We start from the raw sequence: 27099 nt of genomic DNA, 5'->3' as shown, positions 1-27099 counted from the left end.
GCTGTGCACGTATCCCCCAAGGGAAATGTTGTATGGAATAACAGAACTGCCCCCAGTACAAGCACTGCCCTCAATTTTGACAGCTGCTCACAGATGCAGTCTCACCTCAACAGTGAGGTAACAGCTCTCTGCCCAGTACCTTACACAGGAATTCATGATCCACTCCTCACTCAGTCCCACAAAACCCAGCTTCTCTTTCAGTTTCACTTCATGTCCTGCTACAGTCATCATGACATATTTATGGCCATAACTGTTCCTTTTGGTTCCTCCTTCAGCTCTCACCTTCATGCCTTCTGTTCCTAAAACCTTTCATATTAGACACAGTTTCCAACCTGTCTTCTATTTTCTCTCTTATACAAGGCTTTCTTTAGAAATATTACTTTGCTGACTTCGTTTCCAATTCTCTTGATCTCTACATGATCTTCCACACAGAACACTTCCTTCATGTCATCACTTTCCTCAGATGCAAGACCTTTGAAGCTCACTGCAGACTCAGACATGCAGGAACTGATACGAAGATTTCCCTGTGTTTTCCTTTTTCACAAACAGAACCCCTCCCATTTACACTACACTGAAAGACATTTACTCTTGTGTAACTTTTAGAGCCTATAATGTGCCAGAGTTTTCAAGGCTGTAAAATGGGGGGGTAAAAATAAAACCCACACTTAAGTACTGTTCTGTGAGCTAAATATCTTCCAGCTTGTAGTGTAAGAAGAAAATGAACACTACTGCCAATATGCCACCTCCTAGACTGAAACTCTCATGAGAAAAGAAATTCCCCAGGTCTAAGCACAAGGTACTCACAAATAAACATTATGACCAATTTTAAATGTCTGACTTCTTCACATTTCCTCTGTGATTGTTAAAGCAGATACCTCTAACTCAACAGCGGGAAAGGCTCACTTTTTTCAGAAAGAGCTAATCAGGAAGAGCAACATGAGATCTAGTAATGTTCCCTGCTTCAGCAAGAGATGAAGTGCAGACTTATTGACATAATCTGCATTTTTGGTTCTCATTTGTTCTGCCTGAATAAGACCACCAATCTGAGGCAACACTTTCAGACACTGGTATTTTGAACACCACTGGTCTCTGGGACCATCCTTTTTCTGCACCTCACCACATTTAGATTGAAGAAACCTTGGCGAAAAAATGGAGGAAGCTGGAAGCATAAATGTTCATTCTTAAGTTGCAGTAAAATCTTTCATTTCAATGATATACAGAAGTACTTGGAATGTATTACAGCTGATAAATGCAAAAATGAGGTATAGAATACTACTGAAAATAGACCTTATTTGTATGCATGCCATACAAATATGTTAAAATACGTAGTTAAATATGCTGTTGGAGTTAAGTAGCTTTCACAGAAGAGAATCATTGCAATTATCAGTGGTAATAGCAAATCCTCTCTGATACAGATGTTTACTTCCTGTTCTAAGAACTAGGGCAGGAAACAGCCATGTTAAAAATATTTGTCTAGCACCAGCCATAGTGTTCCTATTTGTTACAGCTAAATGTACAACCTGTAACAAAAACAGATAGTTTTTTCTTCCTCCCCCTCCAGCATAACTTAATATATTTAAAACCTTTAGTCAACAACCAAATGCCTGCTACCATATTTTGGTACAAGCTGTCTCTAACTACAGTCCTATCTCTTCGGTTAACAACTGGAACACAGAATTAGTCATCTCTAGGAAACAGATAGCATTAGCTTTTCATCACAAAAAGCTCAATTAAAGCCCATTTGAGAGAAGCTGAGCCACTTCTTTATTGCATTTTTTCTTTTCTCTGCTCCTTGATAGCTAGGCTGAACCTAAATATCATTAACTGCTGTGAAGGCTAATATGCAAAGCCTAAGTACAGACCTGACTATGGCGAGTGCCTCTCTCAGTGCTGATGGATGGAGGAAAAAAAAAATAAGTCATCCACATACAGACACCGTTTCTTCCCCATGCCCACATGTTTACTTTTTGCCAATTTCTTTTGTAAAATAGTAGAGGTGTAACTGTCTATTCAATTTTTAATTTCACTGTGTGCCTACTGTTTCCTAGAACATGGTAAATACTGTCTCTACACTATATCCCTAGTACTTAGAATGCAAAACACTTTATGACACTTCTAGCTCTGGGAGAAGAGAAAATGAAGCATGAAATAAGAAATATACTAGCAGAACAATATTCATTGGCACTGGTGAATCTGTATACTGCTGCATTGGGGAAGTATTAGTATTTGGGGTTTTAGGCTTTTTTTTAATGCGCTTGCCCAGCTTGTCTGATGTCAATGATATGTCTGCCCTTGCAGCTTTTCCATGTAACATGCAACCCAAACACCAAATTCATCAATTTATGCTCAAATTCGACAGATTTATACATTCTTATTTAAATGACAAGTTTTAAACTACACTATAATTATCCTCACAGTTCTTCAGAAGTCCCCCACTCCTGAAAAAACATGATCACATTTGCTGAAGAGTCTGAGGCCAAACACAGAATTAGAAATCTTTTCCCTCCTAGCATGAGTCTAGAACTAGTAATAATATTTTCTTTCCTAGCAAGGGTTAAGACAACAGATTCAGAAAAAAATAAAGCCATAAACACAGAACAAAACACATAAAAAAACAACCTGACTGACCAAAAACTGACTTTGTTTGAAAAAATTTTTACAAATTTTTCTGTTTCTTGTAGCTTGTACTGAAATTGAAGGAAAATGGCACCAAAAGCAATTAAAAAAAAATCTCATCCTTTAAGTCTATTATGTACCAGCAATATTCAATTTAAAATGCACTAATTCAGTCAGCCTCACACTGATATTAGATAATGTGTCCTTGCACTGTTTTTAACATACAAAAGCTAAAATTCCTGCAGAAATATACACAGACAGGACTCTCAAATTTGTCACATCCAGCAAGTAAGAATTGGGCAAACAATAATTGGAAGAAAACACATTGCAAAAACAGAATAAAGAATAAAAACAGAATAAAAACAGCTTTTCAGAGCAGACTTCTGAATCTCAGTCCCAAAAGAGGACTGATAAAATCAGCAGTCTACAGCATAACTTGGTCTGGTGCATGGGAGCCTCCACACCACTGCAGCAGAGAAAACTTCTGCAGCAGGTATCAAAGCAAAAGCAGATTTATGTACATCAGACTAATCAATACTAAAATGGATCATATCTGAGCCACCCAGTGCCTCATACCAGTAATTCAAATAGTCTGAAAAGTCTTTCTTTTGGAAAATAACTAGTAGAACCCACTTGTACTGCTGCCACCTTCCTCAGAGCTCAGGGAAAATATCCCTCTTATTTTGCTTACAATGGAAAGACCTTCCATACACTGTAGGAGTATGGAAGACTCAAGACAGATCAGCATTTCTTTGGGTGAACTAGGTAGAAATTTGGCTAAAATCATTATAGCTAACTGACAAAGGCTTAAATCTTTTACTAGTGATTTGCTTGAATTATACATCAGATTCACACTAATGTAATAGGCAACTCAGAATATGCAGCCCTGATTTACCAGGGATTCTCTCATGAGGAATTATTTAAAGTAAAGAAGGTACAAACTAAGTGAGAAAAGCAAAGATAAATGTCACAGCACTCATTACCAGCAGGCCCAGTGCAATACTGACTGTGTCAAAGCTACAGCACTGGGTATTTACAATGTGAACACATAACAAATATTTAAAAATCACTTTGTGTACCTTCTCTTTTTTTATTTTCTTCCAGTGTCTTGGAGAAGGACTATTCCCACCAGTTTCACCTCTCTTCACATCTACCTGGACTCTTTTTGAAGGGAGAAACCAGTATTTCATGATTTCTAAACCATTTTCAAAGCCTACCGCTTTAGTCTCAATATATTTTCAAAGAAAAAAGAACTACCCTAACTACATGCAAAAAAACCACCCATAATACAACTGTACAACACCAAACACCAAAAGAATTTTCTCATATTTTGCAGCCAGTTTAGTTATAGACTACCACAAATGGACAATTTTTTTTTTATTCCACTTCCTTAAGGCAGGAGGGATTCAAAACTGTCAGGGGAGGGAGCAAAACCAAAAAATTATTTTAAACATCCGGAGTGGAACATGCAATGTACCTACACTTTTTTATTCTTACCCCAAAAAACTGAGGGAGTCTTATTTACAATTATTGGGGGGGGGGGGGGGGGGGGAAGCATGCTTAATGTATTCTTTGCATTAAGGATAATATGAATTTGATACAAGTGTCTTGTATTTCTAGCTACATAAATGAAGTCATTGACTAAGGACCCCAAAATAATCTCATGCCACAAACACCACACACTGCTCATCACAGCTGAGATGCTGACATTTGCTGCAGGGCTGGTACTGCTGCACTGAACTTAGGCACATAATCCACCTCTTTTCTAATTTAACTTGAATCTATTCTAGACTGTAGAAGAACTACAATCTTAACTGCAGAATATGTATAGTTTTCCCTTGATTGCATCTACTTGTTCTTTCAAGGGCATTCCCATTAGGAACAAACACTTCTCCATCCTCTCTCCCCCTTAAAGCAGAGTGAAAATAATCCTATCAAGGGAAACTTATTACTGTTTCCAAATTGCGCCTGGCTCTCAGCAGGCACACTCTCCAGGCAACAGTTTTGCCGCTACATTATAACTAATTTTTATTTTTTTTTCCAGTTGACATTTTGTACTGTAAGTAGGTAGAGGAAGGACAGATATATGTGGTTTGGGATAAGAAAGAACCTTTTTGAGCCAAGCAAAAAAGCAGTGTCTCCCCTCACTTAGCATCCTCCTGCAAAGAAATTTTGTTCTCAGAATGATTTCTTAGCATGTTGCACCGTGGCCAAAAACAAGACCCTTTCACAAATTAACGCTGCAAGAGACAGATGAAACCTGTAGTTTGTTCAAATGTGGAGCTCCTGGCTGCAGAGGATAATGAAGAAATAAAAGGAAAGAGGGGAAGAAGGAGAACAAAAGAAAGCCCAAAGCCATCATTTGATTCCCGGTACCTGGACACGGCACTCGCTGTCCAACGCTGCCACCTGGTGGCCACAGGGAGCGGCGACACAGCTCGGCTCCGACAAACGAGGCGAGCGTGTCACCAACACTGACCCTTCCACAGACACCAACTCCTGGACCATCCCTCTGGAAACAGAAAACCCCGCTCCGCTTCCTGTTCCCTTTGTCTTTGTGCCTTTCTGCAATCCCTCCAAACAGATGCACCAGAATGTTTTAAATCAACTGTTACCACTACAAGAAAAAAAACAAAAAACAATCCAATCTCAAACCATGATGTGTTCAATGGAATTAAATGTAGTGCCTTTGATTTTTAGTGAGTAGATTAAGAGCAATTTTACAATTAATTCAAGCTAAATCTACTAAAGGCTGCTTCAAGCTCAATTAACAAAAACGTCTCAAAGTCACAGGCCATTCTTCCATAAAAAGGGAAACTTACCCAAATACATACCAAGGAATTTATGTATAATTTCTAGCTTTTTAAACAGAACATAGACAAACACACAAGTCTTACTGGCAGAGCCACATGAAATTTATCAGGATTCGAGAACTATCTGAGAAAGAAAGAAAGTTGTATCTTAGCCAATTCTTCTGAGTAAAATAATCAAGGGAAATAGATACTTCTTTGGGAACAGGACAGAGAGAACACAAAAATTGTAATGTAACAGAGAGCTGTGCATGTCAGAACACCACTTCAAAATCACATGGAAGAGAGGTCAGGAGCTAGATCCCAGCCTTTAATCTGCAAATATAAGAAGAGCAACTCTCAACCTACCTAAAAGAGAGGTTATACAATACCATTCTCTCTCCCAGTAACCCCTATGGCCCAGCTCCTCCTTGGGAGACTCAGCTTAAGAGCAGGTTCAGGTGAGAGGTATTATTCAACCACATCACACTCACCTGGACATTACCCTGTTCTGCATTTCACAGCCTCCCAAAGGCATTTAACCAGCCATATCAATGTCCTTTCCCACCACCACCACATGTCTCATACTCCTAACCTGAATGGTGTTCTTGCTCATCACCGGATCTCCCCACACACCAGGGAGGACCCCTCACCCCACCCCATGAAAAGGCATTTCTAAAAAGCCATACCATTCCTCTTGATTCCAGAACCCAGGTGTGCAACCCTCAAAGAATCACAGCATCCATACCCTTCCTGCTCATGGAAGTGAGAAACTGAAGTCTACAAACCCCACAGGTGGTTAATGTTTTAGGAAAATCTACTACGGGCTTGATATGAAACAAGGACTTTGTTAATCAAAGCAGCATCCCAGGCTTACTCTCCAGATGATGCATAGCTCCAGCTTCCCCCTTTTTGCACAGCACCTTTGCATGTCAAATACAACACAGTTATACATTTGCTTTAAAATCATTTTGGCCAACAGGGAGTAACACTTTAAAACAGAAGTCCAAAGAAGTAGTAAGAACTATGCCATAGCTGAAGTACCGAATTAGAAAAAAATACTTGCAGTCAGTTCTACAGGCACAAAGATTGTCAGGAATGACAAAGCTTTGAAGCCACAAAACCCTCTTCGAAGCTTGGCTCCAAGCAACTATCACTTTTTACATTTCAGCTATTCCAGATTACAATTTTAAGTGAAAGGGCCTGGCAAGCTTGAAGAGGGAGGGAGGGAGGGAGGGAGGGAGGGAGGGAGGGAGGGAGGGAGGGAGGGAGGGAGGGAGGGAGGGAGGGAGGGAGGGAATGAATAAATAAATAAATAAATAAGGTTTTAAAATACTGAAAATGGAGACCCTGGATTTAGCACCAGCTTAAAAAAAATTAAGATTACTTATGTCAAGCTTCTTCCTTTAACTGTATGGGGAAAGACTTCACAAAGCACATGCAGGTTTTTCTAAATAATTTCAATACTACAGCTATGGATGGCCATATTGGCATAACTCAGGCCTTTCTAATTCTGATTTATTTTTCTTCTAACTAGAAAGTATCATTAAGTTGATTTTGATATGTCTTCTCATAATTCTCCAACAATAGGCTGACCTTGGTGACTGAAAGTCTTCCTCTGGTTAAGTGAAACAGAACACTTTTTCCTAATGAACTTGCTGCATCCTTAAATACAGCACACAGTCCCTGCATCCTCATTCCGGTGCCTTTTTGTTTCCAAAAATGTCACAAGTCAGGAGGACAATCAAAATCAAATCACTTTTCCCTCAGCAGGTCTCTGTAACACATTCAGCTTGCTGTGTTTTCTGTTGTTTTAAATCTGTAATGTCCTCTTCAATTTGTAAATTTTTAATTGGAACCACAAGACATGCAATTGCTCTCCCATTTCTGTAACTCTCGGGAACCTCATACCACTATCATTTTGTTATTGAGCATTTTACTCCATAGGCTCTGCCAAGTTTGATTGCAACTGCTGCCACCACCTTTTTTTTTGTCACTACATTCAGATTTCTACCATGCTATCCACTTCACTAGAAAGTAAGAGTCAGGTAAACTTTTATCACTGTCCACTGCCTGTATCACTCTGCCTAAGTACCTACTGGCTTAGAAATTCAGATGCAGAACAGAAAGATTGTACCTGCTCCAAATAATTCACACTTCAATACAATCTTTGCAGTAAACTTTGCACCTTATTTCTTTCCTCATCATGATCATAAAACAACTGCTGGAGTTTGTATTTCCTCTGAATGAGATTCCCCAAACATATCCTGAATTCAGTCAGCTATAGGAATTCATTACTTCAGTTCGATCTAACACTCAGTCTTGACTGTGTCTGTGTCTCAGCTGTGAGTTCTTGGCTTCTCCACCTCTTCCTATCACTTCAGGGCTTTACTTCTTTACCTTGCTACCCACAGTGTTTTCAGCCTTTACTCCCACTGTTCTCAGGACTTCAATGAGGACCCGTATCTGCTTTCAAAGATGTTCTGCATAGGCATTAACATCATATTGCCCTCATCATTAATGCTTACCCTACAATCTCATCTATTAAGTTTTCATTTTTAATTATCTTGATTTGCAAGATATTTGGGTGGCAAGTATCCTAGCAGAAACACTGCAAATGTACGTGCCTAATACAAAAGCATAAATACAGCTCTGAGCAAGTCACATTTGAACCAGACAAATTGAAGCTGCAAAAGTAAAACACCAGCACTTTGAGTTAAGTTTTGGATGAAACAGGGGAGCAGACCAGACATCTCCAGTGTGCCATTTTCAGCACAGCTCACACGGCTGCAATAATCAGCAAGCAGTGCTCCAGCAGAATATTCCAATCGGCTTTCAAAATAAATCTCAAGCAGGGGGTGTAATAATCAAGTTGGTAAACTCAATTTGAACATGAAACGTATTGATTTCTTCTGTGGCTAATCACCATCGTGATTCTAAATTATAAAGATCAGAAATTCTCTTCTCCCTGAATGCATACAGTAAATTGCAAACCAACAACAGCCCACAGAGCTGTAATTGCTATCCTGACAGGATAAAAACGCCTACTCGTCCTATTGTTTTTGTGAGTCCATCTCCTCTCTCCCCTTTTCCTCTGCCTTTTATTTTATCTGTTTTTCCATCACAAATGTGAACTTTGGGGATATAAAAATGAAGAGCTTTTTCCAGATGTCTCCCACAGAACACAGTGCTTCATTTGCTGCCCCAAAAACCCAAGCCCTTTCCTGCAGTAACACATTCTCAGGACAGTCATAGACTCATGGAATGGTTTGGGTTAGAAAGGGACCCTAAAAATTAACTAACTCCAACCCCCTAACATGGGCAGGGACACCTTCCACTTGATCAGGTTGCTCAGAGCCACATCCAGTCTGGCTTTTGAACCCAAGGATGGGCACCGACAGCTTCCCTGAGAAGGCTGTGACAATGTCTGGCCAACCTCACAGCAAAGAATTCAATACCTAATTTAAACCTATACTTTCAGTTTGAAGCCATTCCCCCTTGTCCTGTCACTACAGGCCCCTATAAATAGTCTTGCCTAATCTTTCATCTAAGTTCACAGTCAATAAGCACGACTAATGAATCTTACATATTCCAGGGTTACTTCTCCATAACCTGTGCTCCACTCAACTGAGTATTTTCATGCATTCTGCTAATTGCACCCCTCTGCTGGTTTTTGGTTTGTTTCTTTTAAACCACAGTCATCCCATTTCAAGTTACTCCTAAAATACAAATTTCACCCAGGTTCTGCATCACTTAACTAATCCATGAAGATAGGCAACTCCCTAGTATCCCAGAAGGTAAGTGAGCTAATGTGTATGTCTCAAACAGCAATAACTAGACGGCTGTGGAGCCAAACAAAGACTGTTGGTAATAACAGACAAGAATTGCTGGTAATAACCAAGGATAGCTGGTATTAACACCGTAAGAAAATAAAATATGATGTGGCTGCAGAAGGAGGCATACAGGGGTTGGGCACCACTTTTCTAGGACAAATTTCCTTGCCCTGGCTCCTGAAGATAAGCACAACACAACACAGCACAAGTGTAGAAATGAGGTCAAGAAGCAGGCATGGGCTGTAGGAGGATATGGAGACCACCAAATACCCTGAAAACTCCAACCCGTATCCAGAAAGGTCTGGAAGAACTGACTGCACACGACTGTAAAATAACATTAGAAATTTACCTCCAATGCAGGAAAACTCATCTATAAACAGGTACCCATAAAGCCCAGGTGTGTGTGGGGGGGTGTGTGTGTACCCCAGGACTCTGCACACCCCATCAGCTGCATCAGCAATGGAGCCAGTGATCTTTCTCTGGTGATCTTTCTTCCTCCCCCTCTTTAATTCATCTCCCTCTCCCTTCCATTTCACCTTACCCCTTTATCCTAAACCCATTGCCATATGCTTTTAGCAGGCCAAGGACTGACCTACCATTTTTCATGCCAAGTGTGTAATTTATTAATACAACTTTGTGATTGTTTGCAGACCCTCTGATTCCCATCATTCCTTTCAAACATGAGCATCTACAAATCTTGAGTGCTCCCTTCCCCTTAAGAGTGGGACATCACAAACACCAGAGATATGAAAGGAAATTCAAACTCCCACTAGAGTAAGACCTATCATAAATATCATTAACCAATTTTGGGTATTTTGTCACGTTTCTGTCCACAGATTTCACTTTCACTATGTTCAATAACCCTGAAGAATTTACAAGCCTGAAATGTTTAACATTTTTTGACACCAACAATACATACCTACTAGACATACAAACAATACATACTTACTATACAACTTGGATTATTCCTCATTGTTGGAAAGGCAGAATCAGAAAGGAATTATAGATATGATTCCTTAGCCAGAGAGGCTAAGGAAGAAATACAAATGAAAGCACAGTTTGAGTAATTCAAAGAAACCGGCCTGGCAAACCAGAACGCATTCTTTCCCCCAATAAAACTAAGCTGGGACCCTTCTCCCCAGCCTTGTAAGGAAAGGTCTGAAGTACCCTGAGATAGTTAAATATATGCAAAAGCAGAGATTTCTATAGGTTGCACACAAATATTACTGTATTAGTATACTTATAAAGATTGGTTGGTGAAGGAATAGAATATTCAAATGTCTGGATTATATAAACAATTATAAAGGAGAGCTCGCTCTCCTCTTTTTCCGGCTCTCTTACTTATGTTACTCTCTTCCTTAGCTATCTTAAGTCCTGAATTCATGTATTCATGTTCTACCCCTTTTTCTATTGTTCCCTCTGAGTCTGCTTGGAGCTTCATCTGTTGGCTCTCAGCAGGGCTCGCTCACCCACACCCTGAAATAAACTACCAACATCTAACTCGACTTTAGAGAGGTCTCTGCCGTGTCCCAGACCGCATGCACCCCGAAGAATCTCTTACACCTCATGCTGTATTACTCTGTGGTTTTGCTGAATTTAATACCACCATATGCTTATCTACTTCTACTCTCTTGGTTCCTGAAAACTATTTCATTAGGGTAATTCTTCATGGGGTTAATGTTTGTATTATCTGATGTAGAAAAACATGGATAATATTAACTGTCTGACAAGACACCCAAGAAAAAAATCCTTACACATCCTTGCTGGGATTATTGCGATACAAAGCTGAACCCTGTTTGATGACAGTATCTCTGAGTAAAGTACAGAAAGGTCCCAACCTCAGGGTGGAATGAACAGAAGAATTTTTTTTTTTATTTTCTAAGAGATATCATTATACAAAGCAATAATGTTGATGCCGTTCATTCTGAAAAGAATCTGCCACCTTCAGAGATCAGGCCACACAATATGGGCAGCTTTAACTGAGATTTGGCTCAAAGTAAGCATGGATGCAAAATAAGTATAGCATTCAGGAGCTTACTAGAAGGTCCTGAACTATGATCTTCATCTTTAATAATTAGACAAAAAGTCATAAATATCACTCTCTGGTAAAGAGCTGTCTGAAATTACAGGAGGAACAAGTTTCAAATATCATATACCTCCACTCATTTTCTTCATAATCATCTGCAAAGAGACAGCAATGATGGGAAGCATAGAATGTCTTTTTGAAGAGAGGTAAGATACCACTCAGTGTTTATTCTCAACATTTACCACACCAGGGAGCTATTATCGATCTGTATTAATCTCAAAACTAATATTTAAGCACACTAACTTTTTAAACTAAAATCAAGAGTGGAGAAAAAACAGCTCATTTGAAAAGAACATCCTGTCTCTGGCATAGAACACAGCATTCTTGTGCAATCAGAGTAGATGATAAGTTTGGCAAAAGAATTGTACTTTTAACCAGCGCAACAGAAGCATTTTTCCCCCCAGGTAATCCCTTGCCACTGGTGCTTTACCAATTCTGTAAGAATAAGCTACACAGAAAGACTGAGAGCACAGTAGCTGTCCGCTCTCCAGGACTTCTCACTGCTCAGAGAACAATCTTTTATCCTCATCCTTTCCGCTCTTTGCGTATTCAGCTGCATATTCCCTCCGAAAACAAGACTGGTTGTAATTTTAGCAACTTCGAAGCCTTAAGTAGGAAGATACAGCTTAGGCATTAAAAACCAGAGGGTTGCCATTGCTTGAAAAGAGTTTGCTGAATGCCATTGTCCCCTGCATTTGCACAGATGAGCTGCTAATGAGAGAATTCAGGCATATTTTCATTTGAACTCTAAAATGTCCTCAAAAAGCTCCGATTCTGTGCCAGAAATTTCATCCTCATGGGTTTCAGCAAAAATGAAGAGGAGTTCATTTGCATTCTCTACACAAACAGTATTCAGCCAGCAGAAGGCCATTCCCTGATGTCAAGGAGAGGACTGTCACCCATATCACTCTATCCACAAAGATTTGTCTGCCTGCTCATGTGAGGGCCCCACCAACTAAATAATTCTAAAGTTTTGATATTATAAAGAAATCTTGCTGATAAGTTGCATTCAATTTTAAAAGAGAATTCATATTTCTCATACCTTTCAGTGTACTCAAAACCACTACATCTCTCCATCTACCAAACTGAAGATTCTGCATTTTAGAAGTGTTCCATTAGATCCCCAAATGTTAGGTTCTTCTGTTAGGTGTGGATCTCACCAGGCTGCATGTCTGTCTGCCGGTGGCAGTTCCCCTCTGAGAGGTAAGTAAGGAAAAACACTCTAGCATTATTCACTTGACCAATTCTCCCACTACATAATTCCAGCTAGAACAGAAATCTCTGCACCTCCCACCAACCATGCAGGCTGGTACAGTTTGGTACATACACAAACCTTTCCACAGGTATGCAAGCCTTTTCTTCCCTGTGCAGGAGGGAAGGAAGCAATATTTCCTCATCATTGCAAGGATACAAAAATTGTACATACAAAGAAAAGTTACAAAGTGTACTCCAAATATTTTGTGGGTGTATTGTTCCAGAGAAGTTTCCTTATACAGATTACCACCAATCAACAAAAAAACCCTCTTAACAAAGGGAACAAAAATGCAATGATTAAAACAAAAGGAAGGGTTGCTCATGGACAGTCTGCAGTAACTTAATTTAAGGAAAGTTATCAAGGATCTTTAGACAGAACCAGAAAAACCGTCAGTCGAGTTCCTTTGTGTTTTAAAATTACTCCTCCTGGAAAAGGAAAGCTTCAACATACAAGTATTAAGATAAATCCCTCCACCTACTCAAGGAACATGTTGCCAAAGGTGACATACCATATTGCACTCAGTGTATCTCCACTAGACAATAAATTAAGTTTGCAATATAAAATTGCTCAAGAACAAGATAAAATATCAGCAGCCACACATCCAAACAGATACTTAACATGGAAATGGCAAAAGGCACTGTTTCAATTTACACCACTTGATTTTGTAGAAACCCTAAAGCTGTCTAAGGAATTAATGTCCATGTGCAGACAAATGGAAAATGCCTAAATGTTCCAGGAGAAGATTAAGGCTGAATCTGAAATGAAAATATAGGAAGACAAAAGCAGCAGTAACTTGCAAGAACCATTGTCAGATAGGTTCTTGCAAGTAGCAAAATGACAGAGTTTGACATAAGTAGGTTTAATACCACATCTTTAGGAAAGGGACTTCAAAAACAATATTTAATGGGGAATCTGAAGTTCCCCTTTTTTGTGAGCAAAAGGGTGTTTTTACAGACTACTGCAGGCTGTCCTAATTGGCAGTAGAACTCATCTTCACGTGTCTTTGAGTGATGTCTTAGTCCCTCTGCCTTCAGTGAAGCAAAAGTTTTCTCCCAGAGTTTTACTGTGCATGCTCAGAAATTAGGACAAAAAAAAAATAAAAATCAAAGGAAAACACAAGTGGCAGAATAAAGACATCTAAATTTTAAACCTTGTCCTACTACAACCTTCCTTCCTTTAATATGTTGAACAAATTCTCAAATTTCTACTTCATTTTCTTCATTTTTATGAAGATGAGATGGCAGCTATACATTTTAACTCACAGAATGAGGACAGAATTATGAGCATTTGCAAGCCACTGATCTCCCAGAACGAAAGGACCTAGATTAGCACAACACATTATATCAGTCCTTAAAATGAGCTGATTTTAAGTGAGCAGCAGCATTATGTAAATCAGTTACAAGAAAGAAATTAGAAGGAGATTCAAACACAATCAAAAGGTTTGAGTAAATATAAAGTTTAGTACAGTTATATATACCCATTGGCTCCACATACATATTTCCTGTTTGCATACACAAAATGGAAGCTACTGCATTTCCTAATTATATTGCAAAAGAAGATGACCATTCCATGAAGTTCCAACTACATTATTTCATTTCAGTAACCCTGCATGTTCTCATAAAGCCTAAAATATTTATACAGAGACATATATACACACCACCCAATTTTATAAGGACTGAAAAAAAAAAAAGCCATGATGCATACAAATCCAAGCTTCAGGCTATTTTTAGATTTGACTGCTAAGTACAAAAATGACCTGAAATTTCCCATGTCCTCAACAATACCATCCTTCTTCCTCAAAAATTTAGGTGCAATTTTGCAATTCATAAGACACACCATAGTTTCCCAGTTCATGCAGAGTTCTACTCAGTGCTGTTACAAGCTGAACAATTCTTAGCATTGCCAAAGTTTGTGTACTCTCAAGGTAGACTACATAGTGCCATGCCCAGAAAGTACAGTATTCATCAGGTTGCTTTTATGGTTTGCCCTCTGAAAAAGGAAAGTTTCATGGGAAAGAATATAAAATGCTAGGTACAGCTTAATATCCATAATTCCATGTTTATGCATGCTTATCCAGATCACAAAAATAAAGTGATAGCAAAAAATAAATCAGTTTGACCTGCATAACCAGGGCATAGCTGAGAAAAGGTCTATTTTCACGATGGTCCCATGGAAATTATTAAAACTAGTTACAGAAATTAAAGATGTGTGAAGGTGCCTTTCTAGGATGACAAGCCTAGAATTATTGCCTAGACAAGCAATAATGACAAGGCTAGAATTATAGTTTTAGAGCAGAAATTCTTCTATATTCTCAAGCATTTCTGAGAGATACACTAAAGTGGTCTCTTTCAGGACCACTGACTCTCTGTGACTCCTATAATAATAATGTAAAGGTTGTCAACTTCACTGAAATATATCAAAATCTAAGGCAAAACAAATGCAAATATTTTAATCCACCATTACAGTTCACAAGAAGAAAGAAACAAGCAGCACAGCATGCAAAAATACAGAGTTCAATACAAACATTACTCCAGAAATACCACATATTCTCTATGACTTACAACACAATTTACTAAAACCATGTATAACTGAAAAAGCAAACACTTCAAAAATCTACAATGAACTTATTAACACCACATATGCAAAAAGCTCACTAGAACCTACTGTAAAATTCCTAGGCTGGTTTCACTAACAACCCCCACACACTTGGGGTATTTTGGCTCATGTTACTGCATATTAAGGTGAACAAGCAACTACCCATGCTCCTTCTCACATTTCTCATTAGCTGTAATTAACATATCTGTACTTCACATATCCTGTCTCAAACTGTCATATGTTCTTTTAAAATAAATTTTAACTCCTAGAGCCTCTAATAGAAGTCATGACAATTTGGGAAATAAAAGCCATAGTTCTTCTCCTGCCCTTTTTGTCTTTATATCTAGAAGACTGGCTGGCTCCTTAAATTGGGGACCTTGACTTAAACAAGGAGATGAATGCAATGAAGCAGTATAAAGCAGTATCTCTATTTCTGTGCATGTGCCATAGCCATAACTAAATGCAGCACTCTTCCAGAGGGCATAGAAATATTTCAAATACCACCAAAAACCATACAAGCCAAACTTTTGCACTTTTTAACAGAAACAGCTGCAAATATGCCTCAGACTGTCATTTAAAGGACATCTAAAATGCTAACTTGAAATGTGGCTCTTTTTCTTCCCCAACCACAAACTCAAGCAAGTTTACTTTTTAAGACAGAACATCTGTCTGTCCTCATACATTGACTCTCACCAATTTCTACCCTTCATATCACAAAACCCAAAATTCCACTTGTGATCCACAGAAATTCAAGACTGGGAATTCATGAGGCTGACTACCAGAGAAAAGGTACCTTTAAAGGAAGAAAAAGTAATGTTTGGCATAACAGCTCCTCAGCCCATGACTGTTGGTTTCACCTTCCCATCATGAATTGCTAATACAATTCAAACAAAAATACACACACCACTGCAACCCAACAATATTTTGTTCACACATGCACACAATTAAACAGAAACAACATAGTTACTAGAACATGAATTTCTGTCATAGTTCATCTTCTAAATTAGTATTATTAATCTCCAATGTTTATTATGGTAGTCCTGTAATATGACTTGGAACACATCCCTACACATCTATTAACAAGTGAATAGAAGTCTCTTCTATGCCTATAATGTTCTGTGCCTATAATCTCAGTTCTGGTTGAAGAAAAACTTTAGACTGAATTTTTTGCCTAATTAGAACAAGATAAACCTATTTTCCTTATGAAGGACAGACCTGCCATTTGAATGCATTTCTGTAATACAAACATGGAAGCTAGAGAAACATAAAATAATATCTGAACTGCATTACATTTACATAAAGGGTAGTTAAATAATTCAAGGTTTATTTGGAGGTTTGTTTGCAACTGTAGGAAAGGTCAGACCTTATATGAATAAGGTATTAAGGTTTGCACATAAAGACTAAGGTAAGGATAAGTAAAAAGGCTTGTTTACCATGCAGTTGCTCAGTGCTGTAGAGAGCTAATGTTTTTAAAACCAATGCAGTGATAACAGCATGGATTACTGAAAGGATTCTGCATAGATATCTGCACACATGAATCAAGAGCTCAACTGAAAATCACAAAATCCATTAACACACAGACTGCAGGAAACAAGTTTTACTGTTTTAAGAGATGTGTGCCTTTGAGTTACACTTTACATCCTTATTTGAAATTTCTCATTGCTCTTCCTTGCACTTCTTGGATTTAATACTTCACAAGACAGACTCCCATGCTTTGCATTAAACACTTCCCACACTGTTCAGTGGCAGTCAGATACAACAAATTGTTAAGTTTGTTGGACCTGGCCTGTGCTGTTCAGAAAAGAACTCATTACAACAATGAGCATCTACTTTGGGCATCCATAACTGCCCAAAGATGCAAAGATGCAGAGATAGATACATCCAAGAGGAAACTAGAATTTCATATATCCTGCTGCTCTGGGACTGCTAACTAAGTATTTGAACACATACCTATGCTATTCAAAGATGCACATTTTCACATTAAATAACCTCAAACCAACTCTTACCAAAACACCTCCTCAAAGATGACAGTGGGACACTAAAAATACACTAGTAGGAGCAGGAACAAAGACATAACTTACTAGTAGCCAACAGAAAACAAAAATATTCCACAGCTGTAGAAAACAAAAAAAGCATGTTTCAGGAAAAGCAAATACAGAATTGGGCTCATACAGAAATGCTTCCACATCATATACCCCAACTTGGAAAAAAGCAAACACAGAAATTTCTAAGTGCAAGGAATAATTATTTCTGTTCTTCTAACCCAAGCTTCACTGATCAAATTCACAGAAGTCTTAGGAGCATAAAAGTAATTTAATTTTATTCAATCCTTTTTGCCTCTTGATCTAAAAAACAGAAGTGACTGCTTCTCCTGCAAACCCCTCATCCTCAAGTGTGTCCTGGTAGGAATGGCAGCACTATAAGCTAGCAGAAGGGACCACAGCACAGACTGCTCAGGCAGGTCAGCTGCAGGTAGGAACACCTTGAACATTTGCAGTATCTCCACCCCTCTTTCAGATGTGAGGGACAAGCAGAGGACCCCCACACTGGTTCAGCCAATGGCCAGGCTGCAAAGCAGGTGCTTTCAGAAAAGAGTAACATTAACACAGTGCAATTGCAGCACAGGGCAGGCATCATCTGTGCAAGCTGCACATCCATCAGGAAGGATTTAACAACTCCACACCTACTTCAAGCAAGAAGCTGCAATTATTTTATCCTATGGTTTCCTTTACTTACTTGCACTTTCACATTGTCATGATTTTGTTCCACAGTTTAAACATGATTCATATCCTCAATTTAACTTTGATTCATAGTTTCTAATAACATCGGTCCATTGTCCAAACACTGCAAGGGGATATTAAACAAGCTTAGATGGTCTGGGGAATTTGCCCACCAACATTAAACACGGAATAATTGGTTGCCATAATATTGTTTTAGATAAAAGTTTCAGATAAACAAAGTATAACTGTAATGTCCCTGCTCTGAACCAAGAAAATAAAAAATAAATTCAACAATTGTTGGACAATATTCCAAAACCTTGTATTATTAAAACACATAAGTGGTTATAACTTATTCCAAAGAATTTTTACCCCATTATGTAAGAGCAGAAAAACAATCATAAATAAAAATTTTGAATTTTATGAGTGGGTACTGCCCACAGTTCAATGTGAAGCTCTATTGTCTTTGTCTGGTCTCTATAACTTGCTTACTAGCTGCAAACTGTCACCCTCAGGAGTTTAGGTTAAATTGTCACTGGTTTGGAAATGTAGGCATGTGGTAATACAGACACACACACAAACACACATATATAAATAAAATTAAACTATGCCTAATAGGTAACTAAGTTAATTTTGAACTCTTATTAATGATATACTTCTCTGCAGAGCAGAGAGCTCCCTAAAAATGAAGTGCTGAGCAGATGGCTTTTTCAAAGTGTGATTTAAATATGTGGCACATACATGACATGTGCCTTTCCTTAATTTTTCAGACACTAATTGTTAAATAAGACTTCCAAAGTATACATAAATGCATGGGATTCAATAATCAGTCAAGTATTTAGACACAAAAGAGAAGTCAGCAGAATTTTATGGATAGACAAAAATTAACTTACCAAAACTAGAGTATGTTCTGTGCTAAAAACAGAGTCAGCACTATGAAAAAAATGTTAGAATAATACAAGTGCTTGTGCACATACAAAGAGACATAAAGGAAATTGTTTCCATTTTCACACCTAAAAGCATATAATATCCCTTAGAATTGTACCATTTCCCTTATGAAGTCTGAGTATTAATAGGCAGTTTTTTAATGAGAACTGTAGGGGATCCACCTCTTTGCCCCAACAGCCTGATACCTCATTTTTACTGTCTGTATGGAATATTCAGCTCCCTTTCATCTACCTCTGTATCTTAGGTTTGCTAGTCCTTTTTCTTTGCCAGTGCTCTTTATTCCTAGCAGTCTCCCCAGCACAGTGTCATCAATATTTTTGGAATATACATTCCTGCACACACTGATTCCAAATACAGCAAGCATACATACTCCATACTTGCATATATATCATTAGGAGACTTCTAGGACCTTATCCTGTCAAACCTTATTAAAGTGACATTTTTAAGGCTGACATTCCATTTTCTCTAAGCTTGTTTTGAGCAGACATTTAGTAGAAACCTCCCCCCATTCAGGATTTTAATCAAGAGAGAAAATTAGGAAAAAGTTAAGTCTGCTATCTAGGAAAAAGATCTATTAGGTCCTGTCTGGACTAGAGAAATGTATTCTTCTAAGAATCAATTTAGTCTTTGCAATGCACTTGTAAAATGTCACACGTTCACACACAGAAAGCATTGCAGATCCTGTTAAAACTAGTTTCATTAACTCTAAATGCTATTTCAGTCAGGCTGAATTAATGGCAGCTAAGTTAAAGGTTTACTGGCATTGTAGTTAATGCTGATCAAAGAACCTACCCATCACTTTCCTCACAATATACTTAGGGCTCCTTGAAATCTGCCCAACTTCACCATTTCTGAGGCCCCTACCACAAATTTGTGGGATGGGTACCCAAACTGCAGTGCATTTCACAAAGCACAATTGGGGACAGAGGAAACCTGTGACAGCTTGAATAGCTTATCAGCAGTGGACACCGCAGAGCTTAATTTACTGAGTGAGAAACAATTCAAATTTCTAGACAAAGGCTTACAGCCATGACAAAGCCTCCAAATCAGAACAAAAATATCAGCTTAAATTCAGGCTATCTGTACAAAGAACTAGAGGCCAAAGAGAAAGACAGATAGTGATCCATCCTCTGCTAGAAAAGAAAAGGATGCCTAGAGATCTCTTTAAGGTATTTTTTCTAATATATGCTGCTAACAACAACTTTCCATCAAAATCACTTTTCAAACAGAAGAAGAAAACCAACACATGAAAATTTAAGAAAATCCTCCTTTTTTTTCAAATAAGAGAATATTTTCATTTTGCATCAGATGTTTCATTGCTTGTCAAAGTTTTCTTTCATCACAAATTGTCATATTTTGCTCATTATAAAAAAATTATTTTTTTCTCCACAGTAGCAAAAAGTCTAATTGGATGACTGATTCAGTATTGATACACCATGCATGTTGCAATGACAGACTGACACAGTTTCAAAAAACAAATAAATCACTTCCATTATGTCAGAGCACAATCATCAGAATAGCAGGATCACAACATGAGTCTCTCACTGTCATGAAAGAACATAAAACCAAAACATGACATCTTTGGATTTATTTGAAATACTTTTTAGTGAAACAAAATTGCCTTTCAAAGTATTAACAATGCCTGCAAAATAGAAATTTAAAATGCTGATCAGCTCTGAGTGGAAAAAAATTGTTGCCTGCCTTTAATTCACTTAATTTTCAGTGCCTGTTTCAGAAAAACTACTATATAAGCCAAAAGGCTGATGGAAGAGATATCTATTCCTAATCTAAGAAATAACTAAAAAAGAAAGAATATATAAGATGCCAGACATTGTTTTCTTTTCTAGACAAGATACATCATAATAAAATGGTAGGATCAATTAACAACAATTTCCTAGCACTGCACAAAGGCTGTGTAACCACTATAAATTCTGTTGTAATTTTTGCTTATAACAGTTTATTTCACCAAACCCTTGTCTGTTTAAGGCTATAAAAACTGTGGGAGACTCCTCTTGTAAATGAATTTTAGTCAAAATTTGTTTTGAGTATTGCTGTGTTTTCCAAGACTCTTAATGCATCCTTTTCACAGAGCAAGGCGTATAGCATCCAACATTCTGTAGGACAAACTGCAGCAAAATTGACATTGTGGTAATAGAGGCTAGATCTCTATTAAACTTACAGAACAAGAGGCCAACTGAGTTTTAAATAAGACATGGCACCACATGACTATACGAGGAGTCTCATTTCTGTCAGCAACTCTGTTCCCAGTTGACCAGAGTTCCAACAGATGATTTGGTATGCAAGTTCATTACTGAATCTGTCCACACTCTGTACTTTTCATACTGGAGTTCTGTCAGGCCAATGAAAACAACCTGATGAACATCCTGCAGTGCGACACCATTCCTCTATGTATCTGTTTTATTAATGTGCATTCAGTGCAGCTTAACACACGAAAATGTTACAGTGAATTATTCTCCTGTTATCAGAGACTTATCTTGGCACTAGGCTTAATACTACATTTGACTCTCAAACTGGCTTTGTAAACATGAAACTATTATATCCATAGCCCATAACAAAAAAAAAAATGTGTTTTGATGATGATTTGTCTGGTATAGGAGTTTAGAAGCATGGAAAAACTACTGCTCATTACCCAGATGACTTTAGAAGACTGACTCTGCTTGAGATAAAATTGAGATCAAAGAACTCTAATCCCAAAGATGAACAACAAATTTTAACAAAGTCATAGGAAATGTATCTAATAAAATAAACTAGTACTACTAGTTTATCCATTTGTTTTATATTTGTTACTACATAATTGACAAATAATCAGAGATGAGCAGAAAAAAAAAAAAGAAATACATTGTGCATTCACATGAATTTATAGCTTCACATCATTCTCCTCAGAAGAGGATGATTCCATGAGCTGCACTCACGGTTGGTGTTGTGACCGGCAACTGCAGTCTTTTCTGAACATGTTACAGGCACACAAGGCACTCTGAACACGTCAGGTGCAGGCTCTTCCAAAGCATTACATCACAGATGCCACTGGGATCAAGGTGGGCAAGGCCAACACTGCCAAGGATGAGAGACAGGATCGAGCAAAGAGGCCTCCAGAACATTTCTCCAAAGAGCTCACTACAGCTTAGAGTGCACGTGCAGCATGTGGGCCATCACTTATGTTTATTAATTAGGAAGGACATCAGAAAGTCACAGAGATAACATATCCAGAAACATGATGTTTTCAGAATGTACGGAGTAGAAACTCCAAGACATCAACCCTAGTTCTCTTCTCATGATGTAACAGCATAATTGCAGTCTACAAGGGAGAGAAATGCTTGTCCTCCACGCAGCTACCCGAAGAAACTACAAAGCCTTGTGCTTCACGCCACTATGTGCCTTCCCTTGAAACTTCGTGCCTCCTCCTACATCCATAGTGCTCCTGACTATTAACAATCTTCAATGACAAGCAGACATGAAAAAAAAATGTTAAATTCCAGAATATACAAAATATGACACAAAGTAACAAACCGAAGCAACCTACAGCACAAACACAACACAACCCTTACAAAATACGCAGCATTGAAAAATAGATTCACATTGAGGAACGCACTTCAAAGACAGATTAATTATCTTCCAGGAAAATCTGGAGAATATACTGAGCAGAAAGCTTCCTTCCTGGGGAATAAAGATTCACATCATCTAGCACGCAGATCCAAAGAGTGAAAAGGAGTTCATGTATGATCTCATATACTTTTCATGAGCCCTATAAACTTCTGGCAGATTTAGTAATCTTCTGTAAGTCTCCAGATTTCACAAGTCCTATTAAAATAAAATTCCTGACATTGAAAGAAAGAGGAAGTAGAAGAACACCTTAAGCAATGCAGTATGGACAGAGGGGAGATGAGGGGAAAGAACCAGCCTTTATTACAGCTCACAAACACATTTTGGGTTGCTCTTCAGGCCAAAAGGTATAAGAGACAAAATACCACTGATTCAGCATGCCCACAGTAATTTTATGTCAAAACTATGAACCACTGTGCAATGCTCCTGCAACTCAAGCTACCCACACTTTACTTAATTTCAAGGACCAGCAGAAAATAATGACTCATTCAGTAAGATATTAATTGCAGAGCTTTCCTTTCATGTTTTCTATGAAATATAAAGGTAAGAATCTATTCTAGTGTCTACAAAGAGCAACAGATATGGCAATGGTAAAAAGTGGCATATCATCCACAAGAGGGACAGATGAAGACAAAGCCCAAATAAACACCCAAGTCTGAATTAATAGCATTAAGAGCAAGTCTGAATTAACAATCAGCTGTCCTGTAATTTGTCAGAATTATTTCAGCCATGTTTACTTTCTCACGCACAGTGAAAACTCACAACATGAAATGCAAATAAAATATAAATCTGTTGCAGATCAAAGTCCCAAACTTCTTACTTTATTATTGGTATTTGAAAAGTAAAAGTCATATTGCTAGGAAGTAAACACTGATTTTACTGTGGGCTGCACCAATCACAGTTCTGAGACACCTCTGACTACACAGTTTATGCAAATCCAGCTGCATGACTTTGTTTCTGAAAATTCAAACCATTCACAACAGCTCAATGGCTCTGAGCAACAAGCAAAAGAATACCCACAGTGGTGTGTCCCCAGCTGATGATAAAGCAAGACTGAACAGAATTCCTAACAAGAAGAATTGAGAAGACACCTTTGCCATGGGGAAAGTCAAGAGGCCTACTTAAAGGCAGATTGTAATTTGTCTGCTCAGCCATCTCTTACTTTAGACTACCAACCTTTAATCTCAACATACATGTGCATTTAATCTGACTTTTGGGGAATTTTTGAAACACCAATCAGAAGTTTTTCTATCTAGCCTTAAGATGAACTTCATCAAGATAACTTTTATAGGCAAGAAAAAGCAAACAAAGCCCAATTAGTCCACACTGCTGTTCCGACTTTGCTAAGCTTTCTGACCTTTCAGTCACAAAATCCTTCTCAGCCTCGCTCCATTTCACTCAGATCTTTGGCCTGTTCTACCAGAAGCCAAGACTTCCCATCATTCATTCAACAAGTGAAACTTCTCTCACTTTGTCCTCTCTTTTCCCTTTGAGAGAGGGAATGTCTGTAGCTCTAATCCCTTCTACATAAGCATGAAAGAAAGGAAGATACATTTAAGAGAAGCACCGGCACAAGAACAAGCATGTTTAAGATAGCTGTGTCTAGCCTGGAAATTAGGTGTCATAAAAAAATTAGAAGCTCTTCTAAAACACTGATCCTTAAAAAATGGCACAGAGGAGAGAACTACCAAATGAACCAAGGTAGATATTTACAGTTTTAGGAACAGAAATATGTTAAGAGGATTGTTTGAAAGAGCCAGAAGGCTCCAGATAGTCATCTGTTCCCTGCAGATGAGCCAGGAGAATCTCCAGTGCAGTCAATGTCCGGTCAGAACAATGTAATTATATTGTTGTTAAAACTTTGCACTGTCCTGTGGTTGTTTCCAGGAAGACAAGTGTAATATAGTAACATGAATCATGCCAACATTAGAGAAGTTCAACATAAACAGTTCATTAAAATCAATTGGGATTCACAGGTTGTGTGTGCATCAGAGCAGATGGACCCAGAAAATACACAGATGGCTTTCTGGGAAAACCATGAGCCTTTCTGGGTTACCAAATCTAGCCTCACACCACCAGAGACAATACAGGCAATCCTTCCCATAATCAAATTTGGTCCTGAAGCTAAGTTCATTTCTTGCTCCTGTAATTCCTCTCTGCAGATAATTAGAAACATATTTCTCATTTCTAATTTCCCTCTTTTCATAGGAAAAGTGTAGGCAGTAGATTTATTAGCAGGTTAAAGCAAAGAGCAATGGCAAGTTAAATATGGTTATTTGCACTGAAACAGAGCAATAAGGCCTCATAGGACTTGTCCAGTTAGTTACCTGAAGTGACAACTGAACATTAAAAGCTGTGCTCACTCAAGTCTTACTCTGCAGCATCATTAAGAGATGTTGAGCAACATCTCTAAAATCATTTAAGGATCTTTCATCAATGTGTCCAGCAAGATTTATAGAAACAAAAATCTTCTCCCTGAAGATAATGAAATACGAGGAAATTCACACTGGAAGAGTTAATGTATTTTAAAAGCTGTTAAATGCTTTGCTTGCATTTTTACATAATTACTAAAATTCTACTCTCTGAACTACTTAAAATAACACACTTCAGTATTCTGTTCTCTGGATGTAAACAAAATGAGACCTGCCAGACTTTCTGATCATAATACATTTTCTTTACCCCTTCTTTTATTTTTCCATTTTGGAATAAGCTGTATTCCAATCCTCCTCTTGATTCTTCCTACACAATTTCAAAGTGTCACAGCTCAATGTGCACAAACATGCCAAAAACAACAAAGGAAGATTACTAAATGCCCAAATTGCACTTTAAAAATTCATTTGCAGGACTTTAGAAGACAGCAAGATGCCACTTTATTGTCAAATTCCAAGCTGAGTTTACAGAACTACTAGATGGGGGGAAAAGGCATCATTTTTATTAACAAGGACTTAAAATACGCAAAAGTCAAACGACAAACCTTCATTTTCACATTTCCAAACCGTAACATCAAGTAATTTAGATGGCAAACATGTACCTTCATGTATCAAAATATGTGCCAATCCAATAGAAATGCAATTGTACAGGGATAAGAAAAAGCCTGGCTGACTACAAACTGCTGAAAGAAAAGAAGCATTGCTAAATCAATTATATTTGAACCTTCCTGGAGGTAGACGAACACAGCAGCCAAGAAAAGTCTTGGCCTGGGTACTAAATTTAAGCATAATCATGACTGGATGGCTTAAAATTACAGAGTAGGCTGCCATTACAGGATGCACTACTCACTTGCTGCATCTGCACTGGCACCTAGGCAAGACCCAGTCACTGTAAACAACACCACACTTTGGTCTCCTGGTTCACTCAGCCAGGATGTTTTGAGAAAGTTTTGATAGCCACAATTGTTTTATTCTCACGACTTGGGATATACAACCTTCAGCTGACTCATTTTTTAAATCACTTCAGTACTTAAACTGTCACACTCGATGCATAATCTGACACCACAGAGTCATAGTTTGAATATTTCAATTCTATTACTTTTAATTCTGTACCAGTTAATCATATTTTATTTAAAGGTAAAAATGTTAATCTTCTGATGTTAAAAATCATCATACGTTACCTTTTTATGGCCACATATTAAAATAAGGATACTTGCCAATTACCTAGAGTCTTCTTTTCAGGATTTAAATGAGACACTGACAAGAGGTCAGCTCAGACTCTCTGCAGTACAACAGTCTGCTCTGCATGCCAGAGGTGCTCTCTTAAAATTTTGCAATATTTCAGCTGAAATTAGAACATCTCACCAATTTGCTCACTGGTGTGTCCATATTTAATTCTGAGTAAAAGGTGTACCAGAAAGCACCTGGCTCCAAATTGTTTGCTATAAAATGGTTGCCCTATTGCAAGCTCAAAACTGTGACAGAAATCCATCAAAAATCCTGTGGCTCTCTCTGACATAATGAAAGCAAGTTTTTTGTTGTTGTTTTAATACTGCTACTTCTCATGACTTAAAACACACCTCTACAGACACCACCAGAATGAGGTCTTAAACTGCAAGCATCTCCCAGCAGGGATTTTTGTCTCCATATTTGCCTGCAAAGCAACTAGCAAATTGTTAATCATCTATAATTAAAGACACCATAAGCCCAGAACCCATCAGAGTATATATCTCCGGTTTTCTCATGTGGCTCTTTATGCTTAAAATACGCCTTTTCATTTCACTCCAAGTACCTTTTCTACTTGGGTGCCTCCTTCCAACCTTCTTTTAAGACTTGACCAAGACAGGTATTCTTTAACATGTATCTTTATGTATAAAACAATGAAAACAACAAACTTGTGTAATATATTTCTCTAAGTCTTTTCCTTGACCCCAAATTTTTTTTGTTTTAATTAACATTTTCAGAGCATGTCCATGAAATGCCATAAATGAGCAACATGCTTACATTTAACACAAAAAGGCCAGCAAGCAGTACCACAGATTTTTAAACAGGTGAATAGGAGAGAAAACAGCAGAATTGCCCAATGCCACATCTGGTAACTCAGGAAAAGCAGGTAATTGAGCTGGAAATCCACTGGACTTCCATACTCATTCTCATGGGTCATGTCTGGTTCATAAGCAACACACTCTGTATCTCAATAGCTACTTTTC

General features: G+C 38.0%; 1 protein-coding gene across 12 annotated transcripts in view; it reads right to left on the bottom strand.

Annotated features, from left to right (window-relative positions):
- KIAA1328 (KIAA1328 ortholog) overlaps nucleotides 1-27099 on the bottom strand; it is a 172675-nt gene that overhangs the window by 116586 nt on the left and 28990 nt on the right. For 2 of the 12 annotated variants that reach the window (XM_086869912.1, XM_086869914.1), the window contains exons 1-2: nucleotides 5775-5827; nucleotides 4993-5233 (exon numbers count right to left, since the gene is read on the bottom strand). The exons of 9 other annotated variants lie outside the window; for them this stretch is intronic. In XM_086869912.1, the coding sequence (XP_086726038.1) occupies nucleotides 4993-5124 (132 nt within the window). In that variant the 5' untranslated portion in view covers nucleotides 5125-5233; nucleotides 5775-5827. One more of the 12 variants, XM_086869913.1, reaches the window with a different exon arrangement.

The sequence above is a fragment of the Cyanistes caeruleus genome, chromosome Z, assembly GCF_971803275.1.
Source record: "Cyanistes caeruleus chromosome Z, bCyaCae1.hap1.1, whole genome shotgun sequence".
In the NCBI taxonomy this organism is placed as follows: Eukaryota; Metazoa; Chordata; class Aves; order Passeriformes; family Paridae; genus Cyanistes; species Cyanistes caeruleus.
The sequence above is the reverse complement of the archived record's forward strand: the minus strand, read 5'-3'. Positions and strand labels throughout refer to the sequence as shown.